We start from the raw sequence: 14,960 nt of genomic DNA, 5'->3' as shown, positions 1-14,960 counted from the left end.
TCAGTAGGGTAAAATTTCCACAGTAGCAGCAACAGGTATCCAAGGTGTTTATGTTACCAAGGTTACGCACGGAGGAAGCAATGTCTGTGTTGGTGACGTTGCAGGGTGTCCCGAATGGAGGAATTTTGTCCAGGGAAGTTCCCTTAACGGAATACAGCTTGAATTAAAGCTAAAGTGTAGGACTTTTCCATATAATGAATGTCCGAGACATTCAAGCCCTTGCCTAACGAGTTCACACTGATGATTAAGCCTATCATCCATCCATTATCCAAACCGCTTATCTTGCTCTCAGGGTCGCGGGGATGCTGGAGCCTATCCCAGCAGTCATCTCTGTATTTTGCAGTATACCGGAGTTTTAAATCTGGTGTCTGTGGTGACATTCCCGCGCTACATTCCCGCACTAGTGCACCGGAAGTGATGCATAACGATGGATTTCACGTCAACCAACAATGATTGCTTTGCCAGAGCTGCACTGCTGTGTGATGAAAGCATTTGCATGCCTCTGATTGGCTTGCCTTCAGGGCTTTCTGCTAAGAAAGCTTCCGGGCTTGGAAGCTATGGTGGAAAAACCTAAATAGTGTCCAAGAAAAGTTTCTGATGCTCCATAGAAAAAAAGAAAATCTGCATTCAGAGGAAGGATTAAAGTCAATAAAAGAAAGCTAGTGACGGTGAGGACAAACAAGGATAACCATTTGTGTCGCTTTTCTGACTTAAGTTAAAAACGTCTGCTGTCAGGAAATAACAAAGGTTAGTAAAATCTTATTCTGCTGTCGCCAAACAGTTGTATAGTATCTCCTGCATCGTCTGTTATTTGTGTGCTGGAGTACATTAAATACCTATAGTAGACTGTTTTATGAGAACGTGGACATACTTTCACCAAGAAGACCGTATTTTGAGAGGCTTTTGGCTTGGAATATCTTCGCTTGAGCATAACTGCTTTTGGTATTATAAAAATTATAGTTGATTGCTTATCGCTTGAAAAACAATCGTGTTTGGGGGATTTTTTTAATTTTTAGTTTTTTATTAGAGATTTTGAGATACTTTAATTGATCCCCATGGGGAAATTACACTTTGCATTTAACCCATCCTAGCTATGTAGCAAGGAGCAGCGGGCAGCCTCCATGCAGCACCCCCACCGCAGACACGGGGAGAACATGCAAACTCCACACAGAGGGTGACCTGGGATGACCCCAAAGGTTGGTCAACCCCAGGGTTCGAACCCAGGACCTTCTTGCTGTGAGGTGACAGCGCTAACAACTGGGCCACTGTGCCGCCAGTGGTGACATTTATCCTCGGCGGTTGTGAAAATAACGCCATGAGTATGAGCGGATATTGTTGAAATAAAGGCATGTAATCTGACAGCTCGGTGCTCGGCTGTATTGTTTTGTGCAAATCGCCGTTGGCTCCCTAGATAACTTGAGCATCGTTGTATATGCCCATTGTTTGTACTGAAACTGTATTCACAAGCCATTTGGTCCGATTATCAGTACAAGACAAACATTTCGGTGATACAATGTTACTTACAGCTTGCACTTCTGACTCCTCAATGCGGCCCTTTACAGATGGAACAGCTCCGTCTTTTAGCACTAGCCTTGCCCAAAGTCCGGCTTCTTTATTGAGGAAAGAGTCCTCTGTGAAGTGACATGAACAAACAAACACATTGTCATATGGCTGTTGTTGGCCTGGAAAAAGGAAACTGTACCCAATGTTGTCTGGTGCTTTCTTCTTTTGGAAAGGTGAACAAATTGAAAATCCAGCATTGAACTGTGCCTGGTTCAGGAAGCAGTCCTTGGTAAAATGAAGGGGACATAAAAGATTGGGGTTTTACTGCTGAGGAGTAGTGGTAAAAAAGAATTTTAACCACTGATTCTTCATTCGTCTTCCTTTGGAAGTCCATACAAAGGGAATTTGCCCTCGCACGAAAAAAAACCCCAAAACAAAAACGGCATCTTCTCAACATTGCAATACTCCCTAACCAAACTCTTCCTGGTGTTGCACCAAAATTTGTGACCTGTCCACTCTACCTAACTTGTTTTTGAGGGCAGGCCAGACTAGCCGTTACACAGGCATTATGATAATTTGTACACAGTGATGTAGATAAGTAATGGAAGAAAGCTCTGGACTACCAACAAAGTGTTTCAGGCAGTATTTTTTTGTCAGAGAGAATAACTCCCTCCTGCATGGACTTTGGCCTTTGTAACTCTGCAGATGTTTTATATGCACCTCCCAGCTCTATAACACACTAAGAGAAAGGGGGAAAACCCAAAAAGCATGATGCGACTTCTTTAAATAATCTTGTTCCAAGTTGTTGAATAAGGTTATTGGACAAACAAGCTTGTTCAAGAAAAAAAAATGTAATTTCTGAATCTCTCTTTGTTTAACTAATTATGTTGCAATTTGATGATTTCATAAGATCGCTGCGTCCTTAGATAAAGCTAATTTTTGTATGTATTTTTGTTATTTGATATCAGAATGCTTCCAGGTCCATTGAAGGAGGCAGTGGAAGTCTGGACATGGAAGAGAAGCTACAGCATACAGGAGGTCAACTCTGCCCTTAGCAAAGTGCAGCTGGTTGGCTATTCACAGAAAGTGGTAAAGCCTTTTTATTTCAATTTATTTTCAATTTGTTTGTTAATTTTGCTAACATCAACTCGTAACAGGTATTTATTTGGTTGGCCCAACACTGGACTACAATTGAGTTTTGGGTTTAGGTAATCTGTAATTTGAAGCCAATGCCTGACTCAAGCAAAAGTTGTTTTCCCTGTGTTATCAGATGGTTACGCTATATTTCTTCATGTACATGTTGAAGTATTCTTGACTCTTTGACACATACACAAGCTTACGTGTAACCTAAGATTCTAATATTGATGCTTCTCTGTGTTTGACAGGAACTGTTTGGAGCTGTGCAGGTCTCCCCCCTAAGCTCTGGCTACTCATTAGGTAGCTCTAACTGGATCATCCAATCACACCATGAGAAAGTGTCCTATGTGTCGGGCTCCTCTCTCCTTACCACACATCCACAGGTTGGTCAAAAGACCTGACCGTGAATGATAGTGAAAAATTACACCGATGAGCCAAAACATTATGACCACCTGCCTAATATGCTGTTGGTCCTGTGTGTGCAGCCAAAACAGCGCCAGCCCACTGAGGCACAAACTCTACAAGAGCCCTGTAGGTGTCCTGTGGTATCTGGCACATTAGCAGCAGATCCTTCCAAGTCCTGTAAGTTGTGAGGTGGAGCCATCGTGGATCAGACTTGTCGGTCCAGCACATCCCACAGTATTGAGATTTGGAGAAGTTGGAGGCCAGGGCAACACCTTGAACACGTCATCATGTTCCTTAAACCATTCCCGAACAATGTGTGCAGTGTGGCAGGGCGCATTATCCTGCTGAAAGAGGCCACTGTTACAGGGAATACCATTGCCATCAAGGGTGTACCTGGTCTGCAATGTTGTTTAGGTAGGTGGCACGTGTCAAATTGATTTCCACATGAATGGCTGGACCCAGGGTTTCCCAGCAGAACATTGCCCAGAGCATCACACTCCCGCCACCGGTTTGGCGTCTTCCCACAGTGCATCCTGGTTCCATCACTTCTGCAGGTAAACAGCACACACATACATGGCCATCCACAAGAAAACAGGACTCATTGGACCAGGCGACCTTCTTCCACTGCTCCAAGGTCAAGTTCTGACACTCGCGTGCCCATTGTAGGAGTTTTCAACGGTGGACAGGGGTCATCATGGGTGCTTTGATCATTCTGCGGCTACGCAGCCCCATACATAGCAGGGTGCAATGCACTGTGTTGTGACATATTCCTCCCGTAATCGTTAAAATTTTCCGTGATTTGTGCAACAACAGACCTGTCTGTTCGGACCACATGGGGTTGCCTTCATTGCCCTTGCGCATTGATGAGCCTTGGGCGCTCAACACCCTGTCGTCGGTTTGTGTTTTTTTCCCTCAGACCACTGTCAGTTGGTACTCACCACTGCTGATGGGGAGCACCCACAAGCCTGGCCTTTTCAGAGATGCTCTGACCCAGCCATCTGGCCATAACAATTTGGCCCTTGTCAAAGTTGCTCAGGTCTCCTGCCCATTTCTACTGCATCCAAAACAATTGGACTGTGAGAACTGATTATTTGCTTACCATCTAATCTACCCAGACCTTGACGTGTGTCCTTGTTTGGAGATGATCAGTGTTATTTGGTTCACCCGTGTGGCCATTATGTTTTGGCTCATCAGTGTAACTGTATCCTTGCACTTGAATTACTTGTTATAGTTCTGTCTGTATATAATGGGCTCTTGATGCATTTTAATTGCATTATCAAATATTTGATAAAAATGTTGCGTATGTATATTAAATTTTACATATGTATATTAAATATACAAGCAGTGTGGATAATGGATGGATGGATGGATGGATGGATGGATGGATGGATGGATGGATGGATATTTATTTAATATTAAGATATTACGTATGTAATCATTGCACTATATCTTGCCAGACATTTTTTAAAGTTACAGTATGGGAGGTTTATGTGAAAACATCTTAGTTTTTTTTTTTTTTTAATACTTTCTATCTCTGGCCTATTTAAGATAGTAAATAATCCCCAAATGTCCAAATTGTGAACACTTTTGTGGCTGTAGAATTATACAGACACTTTGTGTTAAAAGAAGAGCAAAATAATCGCATAGATTCTCCCAACGAAACCTGTAAGTCTCGGGGTGCCCCGGTGGCTCACCTGATGGAGCATGTGCCACATGGGGCTGAGTCCTTGCCGCAACGGCCTGGGTTCAGGTCCGGCACAGGCCCTTTGCTTCGTGTCATCCCCTGTCTCCCCTGCCTTTCCTGTCTCTCTCTTGACTGTCGCTATCAAATAAAGGTGGAAAATGCCTAAAAATAACAACAACAAAAAAAAGGACAAAACCTGTAGGTCTAAGTAACATAGTTACAGCTACAAGCTACTCAAGAACTACGTGCTGATAATTACTAGCTCACAGCCCCAGCAGGTATTCCAATTCTTGGTTTAGTTTTCATAACAACAACAACAGCAGGTGTATTTATGCATGTAGACATTCTGATTGGTTGATTAAACTTAGATTTAGTCACTCCACTCATAATCAATAGGTTTACAAGTCCAGTTTTATTTGGCACTGGTGTGAATCCAAGTATGTTTTTCTCTTTATTTTCTAGCCCATGGACCAGAGCTCTCTCAAGAACAGTGACGTTCTGATTTTGACAGGCCTGACCCAGATGCCGACTGCCAACCCAGATGGGATGCTGGGGGAGTTCTGCAGCAACTTGGGTAGATGTTAAATGCACAGATATGCCGAGCTGGACTGATATGCAACCAATAAATGAAATGAATACCCCTTAAAATTTGAAAACTGTATGTTGCTGTAACATGAGACTCTTACTGTCATTCTCATAACTTAAAAACGTTTAGATTGAATACTTCATTAGTAGTCGGTAAATGACATTTCATATAAGTTTACATTTACAATGAAACTGAGTTGACCCCAGTTTTGTTAATTACTTAGCTTTAAGGCCACTTGTGGCATAAGATGCACAGGGATGGAATTAATTTTCTGAAACCATTTATTGCAATGAATTTTTAAATGATCAGTAAAATAATTTTGCTCTGCAAATCATACTAATAATCCTAAGTCATGATCACAGCATAGCAAAATAACTGGATCAGAATCAGAATACTTTATTTATCTCCGAGGGGAAATCGAGTCTAACAAAATGACAATCCTTTTGTTAGACAAAGGATTGTCATTTTTATCTTACAGTTTTACAGTTAGTGGCAGCACGGTGGCATAGTGGTTAGTGTGGTCACCTCACAGCAAAAAGGTCCTGGGTTCGAACCCCGGGGTTGTCCTCTGTGTGGAGTTTGCATGTTCTCCCCGTGTCTGTGTGGGTTTACTCCGGGTGCTCTGGTTTCCTCCCACAGTCTAAAGACATATAGGTCAGGTGAATCGGCCATTCTAAATTGTCCCTAGGTGTGAATGTGTCGGCCCTGTGATGGCCTGGTGGCCGGTCCAGAGTATCTCCCCACCAGCCACCCGGTGACTGCTGGGATAGATTCCAGCATCCCACGACCCGAATTGGGATAAGCAGCTTGGATAGTGGATGGATGGATTAAATTTTACATTTAGGTGCTTTTATCCGAAGCAACTTATACCGTTTTTGTCCCTACTGGTTCCCTACCCAAGAGCAGTGGCAATTTTGTTCCCCACGACACCCAGTCAAGCAGGAAGCATACTGGGGGTTTGAGCCATGAGCCTCAGTGTTGGAGCTCAATTATATTAATATGGAACCCTTAGATTCATTTGTATGCCACCCTTAGTTTAACCATTATTAGCATCAGCTGTAGGTCAACATGATTTCATATCAAATATTAGAAATCTTTGTGTACTATGTGATTCATAAACACATCAAAGCATTGTTTGTTGGAACAACAATGAGGCCTGTGGTGCCTTGGCTGACATATTGACTTGTGTGTTTATAGCCATGACAATTCGTGCTGGAGGGAACGTGCTGGTGCCATGCTACTCCTCTGGGGTGATCTATGACCTGCTGGAGTGTCTGTACCAGTTTATTGAGAGTGCCAACCTGGGTACCACACCTTTCTATTTCATCTCACCCGTTGCCAACAGCTCGCTGGAGTTCTCTCAGATCTTTGCTGAGTGGTGAGGAACTGCTTTGAATAAGTTTCTCCTTATTTTCCAAAGTACATTTGTACATGTAACAGGAATGTGGAATGTGCAAGATTGGACAAACATGGAAAACACCTGCTTGAAGATAATAACAGAGAGACTAAAATGGGAAAGAACATAAAAAAAAGTCAAATTAAATCCCAAATCAAGTCGAAAGCAAAAAGTCCTATGCCAAGGGAAAGAAGCCCAATATTTTCATTGGAGAGATGATTTTTATTTCAGAGTTTGGCAACTGTTGCTTCTATATCAGTGCTTCAAATTCTTCAGTTAAAGTTGTCTGACAGGCGTTTCCATGCAGCATAGAAGAGTAAGGCATGGCATATCAACAACATTTTAATTTTGCTTTAGATAAAGTTCATTTGCTAACTTTGGTTTGGTTACTGTCACTGTGTGTCACATATGTGATCACATTCACTCGTTGGTCTGACAAGATGGCGGTCATCTCATTGTGTGTTCTTCTCTTCCCCCTTCTCCCCAATTGTATCTGGCCAATTACCCCACTAATCCAAGCCGTCCCGGTCGCTGCTTCACCCCTTCTGCCGATCCGGGGAGGGCTGCACACTACCACATGCCTCCTCCGATATATGTGGAGTCGCCAGCCGTTTCTTTTCACCTGACAGTGAGGAGTTTCGCCAGGGGGATGTAGCGCATGAGAGGATCACACTATTCCCCCCAGTTCCCCCTCCCCCTTGAACAGGCGCCCCGACTGACCATAGGAGGCAGTAGTGCAGCGACCAGGACACACCCACATCTGGCTTCCCACCCACAGATATGGCCAGTTGTGTCTGTAGGGGGACGCCTGACCAAGCCGGAGGCAACACGGGGATTCGAACCGGGATCCCCGTGTTGGTAGGCAACGGAATAGACCGCTACGCTACCTGGACGCCCCTTGTTGTGTGTTCTTAACATATATGTGATGAATTTTTTTTTTTATTGTTCCACCAGGCTTTGCCACAACAAGCAATCCAAGGTCTACCTCCCAGAGCCGCCTTTCCCCCACGCTGAGGTTGGTCATTCTGTGTCGCTTACAAAAAGACATAAAGATACCTCAAATTCCTGCTGAAACAGACTTTGGATATAAGATTAGTTCTTTGGTTTAAAACGATGAGTTTTGTAATTTTGAGGCCAGTGAATTAGTACCATTTTTGTCTTTTAAAAAGCGGTATTTTTTTGTATCCTTTTTAATTTACACAGTAGTTACAAAGGATGCAAAATTTGTCAGGTCACGAGTTGAAAGGATCTTGTTGAAACATATTTAACTAAGCAAAGTTAAAGAATATAGTGATAAAGACTCACGTTTCTCATTCACAACCCCTAAGGCTTACTAAAAAGTCTACACAGAAACTTCACATGATTTGTACTGTTGCTTCGAAAAGTATTCGACCGCATTAAATATTTCTTGTTTTGCTACACTGCAAAGTCAAATTATACTATTCAAATGAGATTTTTTTCTTCTCCTAAAATGTACAGCCTACCCTGCACACTGCTTAGGTTTACTGTTTTGTTAGACAAAGGCAATACAAAGCTTAACAATATAGAACAGGTTAGACGTAATCTGGGGCAGCGTTTCCCAACCCAGTCCTCAAGGAACCCCTATCCTGCAGATTTTCATTGTAACCCTGCACAGGTATCCCTGCTTGTACTTACTCAACCAATCATCTCACAGCACTTAATTATGCAAGGTGTGCAACATCTTACATAATTCAGATGCTGATTGGTTGAATAACTACAAACGGGTACCTATTTAGTGTTGCAAAGAAAATCTGCAGGATAGGGGTTCCTTGAGGACCGGGTTGAGAAACACTGATCTAGGGTTTGGTTTCATGTCTTTTTATATTTTGATTCTACTATTTGATGTGATACTGTTGATGACAAACCATTAATTTTAAACCGTGGCCCTATGTTTGTTTTTATTTAAATGGGAAAATACCAAAAAGTGGTTGGCGTGGTTGCCTCACAGCAAGCAGGTTCTCGGTTTGAGTCCTTGGGTAGTTCAACCTTGGGGGTCATCCCGGGTTGTCCTCAGTGTGGAGTTTGGATGTTCTCGCCGTGTCTGCGTGGGTTTCCTTCGGGTGCTCTGGTTTCCTCCCACAGTCCGTACTAATCCCTGTGTGTGTGTGTGTGTGTGTGTGTGTGTGTGTGTGTGTGTGTGTGTGTGTGTGTGTGTGCCCACCCACCCTGTGATGGCCTGGTGGCCTATCCGGGGTGTCTCCCCGTCTGCCGCCCAATGACTGCTGGGATAGGCTCCAGCATCCCCGCAACCCTGAGCAGGATATGCGGTTTGGATAATGGGTGGATGGATGGATACAAAAAAAAACAAAACGTATTGGCTTTAGTAGTGGTGGCATGTTCCCTAGCTCTGTAGGACAAACACTACTGGAAAAAAAATCTTATCGGAGATGGCAAAGTAGAGTTGTTGTTTTTTTCCTTACAATTTTCTGTGTTTTTACTCTTTCAGCTCATCCAGACCAACAAGCTGAAGCACTACCCCAGTATTCACGGAGACTTCAGCAGTGAGTTCCGCCAGCCATGCGTCGTGTTCACCGGACACCCATCTCTGCGCTTCGGGGACGTGGTTCACTTCATGGAGCTGTGGGGCAAGTCCAGCCTCAACACCATCATCTTCACTGGTGGGTAGCAGAGCAGAGACTGGAGCTTTTCTCCACTCGTCCCCGTGCTCAGCCCTGCATTTGTCTGTGTTTTCATGGACGTCTCGGCATGCGTTTCATTATATGGAATGTCGGAAAGTACGATTTTGTGAGCAGAACCATGCAGCAGGTGGCAAATTGGATTTCCATTGCTTTCGGTAACTGAATGTCAAACTTCTCCATTGCTGGCATTAAGAGGTACTTTTTCTGTGTCTGTAGGTGGTGTCTGGTCATAAAAGTATAGTCCCCCTCCCATCTCTACCTTCTCTTGTATTGGTACAAACCAGATATTGAAATACCCAGCAAATGGATATGGCCACATTTGTCTGAGCACCTCTTCTCTTTGCCGCCACTTTCAGTGAAGATAATGTAGAGAAGAGGTCAGAGTTTACTCATTTTGACTTTCCATTTTGAAGAAAAGGAAAACTTTTGGGGTTTTCTTGATCTAAAAAGGTGTAAAGCCATCACCTTGGCTTTGTGGCAAATGTCTGCTGTTTGAAAAGACTGCTGTTCAAATGCTGAGTAGTACACCATTGTGTTTTAACATACAATGTTAATGATGCTAAAGTTGCTCAGTGACCTTGGATCATCCAAAATGAACCCATAACAGGAATTAGTTTGACCTTTGACTTAATTTGAACTCCTTGGTGTTATCCCGTCATTGAGGATTTTGATCTAAAATACACTTCATTGAGCTGTCTTAGCCCATCATAACTTAATATACTAGATGCTGTTAGACTCAAGTGTTTGCAGAAATTACCAGTGGTGAACAAAGTCAAACTACATGCATACATAGTTCTGTGTTACACACTGTGATGGAAAAAAAAATACAATAAAAGTCGGCCTGCAATCAGTAGTTCATAGAAAGATAAATACATCTGTTTGTAAAGGATTCATTCCCTCCTCACCCTCAGAGCCAGACTTCTCCTATCTGGATGCCCTCGCTCCCTACCAGCCACTGGCAATGAAGTGTGTCTACTGTCCTATTGACACACGGCTCAACTTCCACCAGGTCTCCAAGCTCCTGAAAGAGGTCCAGGTATGATTGCTCCAGTTAAGTAGAACTTATAGGATGAGTTCAAGAGTCCAATCAAATGATGTAAAGCAGTGGTTCTCAATCCAGTCTTCAAGGACCCATTGTACTGCTGGTTTCCTACTCTGCTAGGTAAGTAGGTAATATTACTTCATTAGTCATTAATTACCTTTTGTGCCAGGTCTAAAAAACCCTGGTTAGACAGTGGAATACCTTACACAACAGGTGAATGTATATAACTACCTGGCAGAATAGAAAACCAGCAGTAGCGGGGGTCCTCAATTTAGGACTGGATTAACAACCATTGCTGTAAAGTCTGGGGAATAAAACAAATGAATCAGCAAACCGCTAAAGTACAACCTTTCACTTCTCTGTCCATTAATGCCCAGTGTCATTATAGCCTACTAACGCACGAAAATGAGACCAGACAGTAACTGAGTTTATGTGAAACAGGAGCACATTGATGGAGGGATTTTGTCACTGTTTGAGTGAACATCAGGTTGAGTTAACTAAAGGCCTGACTGAAGTGATTTGAAAGACTTTATGGTCATATTTTCCTTGACACGCCAGTTCAGTGCTTCAGAAACAACTGCCCTTTTGTGTTTTACACACACGGCAATGGCCTGAATTTGAGTTTTGTTTGATTATTACATCACCCAGTCAGGAGTAGTCCAGGGGTTGAAAACAAACAACAAAGGAAGAAATCCAAGAAGAATGGCTGGACTTTTTTTTTTAAAGTAATCAGCCAAGCAATTAGCCTGGGAACCAGACGAATCTGCGAGGTCATGTTTTATTTGCTTTGATGGATGCAATAATTCACATTTGTGAATTTGTCTGGCGATGTCAGGCTACCAAGCAAAGACTAAACAGAAAAATAACACAAGAAAACAATGCGGATGTGTTGAATGCAGAGCATTTGATTGATGGATCCTGGAAGTAAGTGTGATTTTTGTGTGCACACATATAAACTGAATACAAAACAGTGTCCAAATTCATTTCTGCATCATTCTTATTTCTGCTCCCTATTTCTAATGATCACAATCCCTTGCCCAGGACCCTATGGGCTGGGTTCATGAACACAGCTTATGTTTACAGCAGCCGTCCTTAATCTCAAATGCCGAAGTACACCTAATTGGCTTCCATGGACATGGCTCAAATTTGGCTTTGGTTCCTTAGAACTAAGGAGACCAACTTGTATCATAAAACCACGGTAAGACAAAGATGAGGGGCTTTCAAGCCTGTGCTTAGTGGTATTTCTACAATGAGATTGTGGTGATACACAGTTGAGGGTAGATTCACCAGGGGCTGCTGCTCCTTTAAGGCAGACGTTCAGAGTGCTGATGTAGGCACTGCTTAGAGTTTCCGGGGTGGAGCCATGTTTGCAGCAGCCTAGCGGTTAGCTGGTTGCCACGAGAGATTGTGCTGTATCGGTGTTGTTTTGTGTGGCGAGTAAACGGAATTGACTCGACTCGATCTCTCCGTCTCCTCATTCCTGCACTCCCACAAGATAAAAACCAGAGATACAAAGAAATAAAATATAACCCCAAATACATGTTTTTAAGTTCTATAGACTTCAAATTGTGCTAAGTCGTCATCACAGCTGTACCCCCCATCTTCCAGCTAACGTAATTAATTGGGTTAAATAGGGTATGGTTAAATTCTGGTTGATTTTTTTTTCCATCGTCAGCTGGTGCAGTCAAGGAGTATTTAAAGACATGTCTAGAAACTTGACATGAAATAGCCCATTCTGGTTTATGCTATGGAAAATGTTCATTGTCCCCTAACTTTCCTTGTTGTAGCCCCTCCATGTGGTGTGTCCAGAGCAATACACCCAGCCGCCGCCAACCCAGTCCCACCGCTCGGACCTGATGCTGGAGCTGCAGCCCCCTCCCATGCCTTACCGGCGCTGCTCTGTGCTCAGTCTGCCCTTCAGACGGCGTTACGAGCGCATCAACCTGATGCCTGAGGTGAGAGCAGTGTAGTTAATGTGAACTGGAATGTGCTCTTCATCTACTTCTCTCATGTAAAATGATCAGTAGTCACTCACGGCGTTGCAGTTTAAAAAAACAACAAAAACAAAACAAAAACGATGTGTCTGGAAGTCAGTGATTGGTGCACAAATCTTGTTTTTCCCAAAGTGTTTGATGTTAAAAAACTATATTGTTTTTTTTAATGAAATGACACATTGGAGCGTGGGGAATTGCCATGTCTTGAAGCTATGTAATTTCTTTATTTATAGCTCGCCAAGTCACTTGTGCCCTCTGAGATCAAACCAGGCGTCTCGGTGGCAACTGTGTCTGCAGTTCTCCAATCCAAGGATAACAAGCACACACTACAGGTGTTTTTCTATGTGTGCGCGTTTGATCTCATTAGTATGATGAAAGTCTCTCACTGTGAATATTGAAAAAAGTAATCAAACATATAGACAACTAAAACTATAGAACCTATAGAAATATAGCCAACTAAGCTGTGTTATTTGTATGCACCAAATTGAGTCCTTGGGTTCCTTGAAAGGCACTATACAAAATTAAGTCGTCGTTGTTGTTTTCCTCCTTACGTGTTACCAGTCGGTGCCTAAGCCTCCTCCCATGGCCCCGAGCAAGAAGAGGAAGCGTGTGATTGAGGAGCCTCCGGAGGTGTTGGCCCCTAAGCCCTTACTAAGCGGGGCAGTGCCGCTGGAAGCTTTTCTGGCCACACTGCACAAGGTCAGAGATCTTGAGAGTCTGTCATTTATGAATGAGGAAAAAGCAAAATCAAAATTCTTGTTTTGATTAAGCTGCCAGTATTTTTAAAATTTGACTGAGTCGCATTACCACTCTTATTATTCAGCTATTCATTACATTAGCTGACATTACTTTTCCTTTGGCTGTTTGGTGTATACATTACGAACCGATTACGCCCATGCATTGTAGGCCTGAAATAGTTACTGCAGCTGTAAAACATACGAATGTAGCCATTTAAATTTGGGGTTAAATGCAAAGATGTGTCTTTGGAATAACTATCATTACCAGACCTTGGCAGTAGCTACTTGGGTTGTTTGGTTACGGGGTTGATCATTGCAAGATATTCCCTGACTTTTTTTTTTTCTTAATTTTTCCACTGTGGTTTCAAAGTTTCATTTCAAAATTTAAGATATATCATCCATCCATTATCCAAACCGCTTATCCTGCTGTCAGGGCTGTGATGGCCTGGCGGCCTGTCCAGGGTATCTCCCCGCCTGCTGCGCAGTGACTTCTGGGATAGGCTCCAGCATCCATCCCTGTGACCCTGACAGCAGGATAAGCGGTTTGGAAGATATATCAAATCACCCATAATTTTACCGCTCTAATAAATTTTTAGAATAGCAAATATCTTTAGAATTGATGTTTTTGCCTGCTGAAATGTAGCTAGTTTAGACAAATTAACAGCAGCATGGCCAGCTGGTCAGAGAAACTGCCCCTCATCAGGGTATTTTGTGTTAGGAATCTTCCACCCTGTTCTTCGGGGGGCAGTAGGGGGGGAAACTAACCTGACTCCTGCAGTGAGAAGGCAAAAAGACAATTTCCTTGCAATAATCAATATGAAGCACAAAATTATTATTACACTGCTACACATAAAGCTAAAATTTACCAATGTTTGGCTGCTGATGGTAATTTCTCTGTTATGCTAATAGTTAAAAATCCAGTGATACTGAAATGATGGTCAGGCAAAACAAACAGTCCGGCCAGATTATATGAGGGGGAAAAAAACTGATTTTACCTTGGCTTCTTCCTGCAGCATGGTATCACTGAGGTGAAGGTGGAGGAGACAACTGACGGGCACATCCTGCACCTGCAGGCAGAGGACACACTGATCCAGCTGGAGGAGGACGGCACGCACATCGTCTGTGACAACAATGAGCCACTGCGCGCCACTCTGCGAGACCTGGTGCTGCGCTTCCTGCAAAAACTCTGACCTAAATCCTCCTCCTGCTTCCCCACGCAAAAATGGTACTGGTTTTAGTACACTGCGTGACACCTCACTACCCCTATCCTCTTGGTACATATATAGACTTTTTTTTTTTATAAATCCTACATATTTAGAGTATTAGTGTAAATTTCTCTAGTATTTTGTAAAATGCTTTGTATTAAAACACTTATAAGGTTATTTTTTATTTTTTAAAAACAGTAACTTCAACAGTGTATTTTTAAAAAAGAGTAACTTCAACATCAATAGCTGTCCATATTAGGGACTCAGAAATGTAATTGTACTTAGTTCACTTTACAAAAAATGCAGACCTTCTCAAGCTTTAATTTACTAGTTTGCTACTGCAATCATGACATCATTGGTTTCAGATAGCATCCTGGGAATTCAAGTAATTTTATTTGTAGAGCCCATCCATCCATCCATCCATCCATTATCCAAACCGCTTATCCTGCTGTCAGGGTCGCGGGGATGCTGGAGCCTATCCCAGCAGTCATTGGGCGGCAGGCGGGGGGACACCCTGGACAGGCCACCAGGCCATCTGTGTATTTTGTAATTTGTATAGCCCGATATCACAAATTACAAATTTGCCTCAAGGGGCTTTACAGGGATTTTCC

General features: G+C 42.9%; 1 protein-coding gene across 3 annotated transcripts in view; it reads left to right on the top strand.

Moving 5' to 3' along the window:
• The window catches only part of ints9 (integrator complex subunit 9), a 21,052-nt gene extending 6,092 nt beyond the window's left edge, over positions 1 to 14,960 (top strand). For all 3 annotated transcript variants that reach the window (XM_056294407.1, XM_056294406.1, XM_056294408.1), the window contains 11 exons: positions 2,472 to 2,592; positions 2,889 to 3,023; positions 5,192 to 5,303; positions 6,513 to 6,693; positions 7,666 to 7,726; positions 9,179 to 9,350; positions 10,283 to 10,407; positions 12,201 to 12,368; positions 12,641 to 12,739; positions 12,969 to 13,106; positions 14,158 to 14,960. In XM_056294407.1, the coding sequence (XP_056150382.1) occupies positions 2,472 to 2,592; positions 2,889 to 3,023; positions 5,192 to 5,303; positions 6,513 to 6,693; positions 7,666 to 7,726; positions 9,179 to 9,350; positions 10,283 to 10,407; positions 12,201 to 12,368; positions 12,641 to 12,739; positions 12,969 to 13,106; positions 14,158 to 14,334 (1,489 nt within the window). In that variant the 3' untranslated portion in view covers positions 14,335 to 14,960. The remainder of the gene's footprint in view (positions 1 to 2,471; positions 2,593 to 2,888; positions 3,024 to 5,191; positions 5,304 to 6,512; positions 6,694 to 7,665; positions 7,727 to 9,178; positions 9,351 to 10,282; positions 10,408 to 12,200; positions 12,369 to 12,640; positions 12,740 to 12,968; positions 13,107 to 14,157) is intronic.

The sequence above is a fragment of the Lampris incognitus genome, chromosome 15, assembly GCF_029633865.1.
Source record: "Lampris incognitus isolate fLamInc1 chromosome 15, fLamInc1.hap2, whole genome shotgun sequence".
Taxonomy (NCBI): domain Eukaryota; kingdom Metazoa; phylum Chordata; class Actinopteri; order Lampriformes; family Lampridae; genus Lampris; species Lampris incognitus.
The sequence above is the reverse complement of the archived record's forward strand: the minus strand, read 5'-3'. Positions and strand labels throughout refer to the sequence as shown.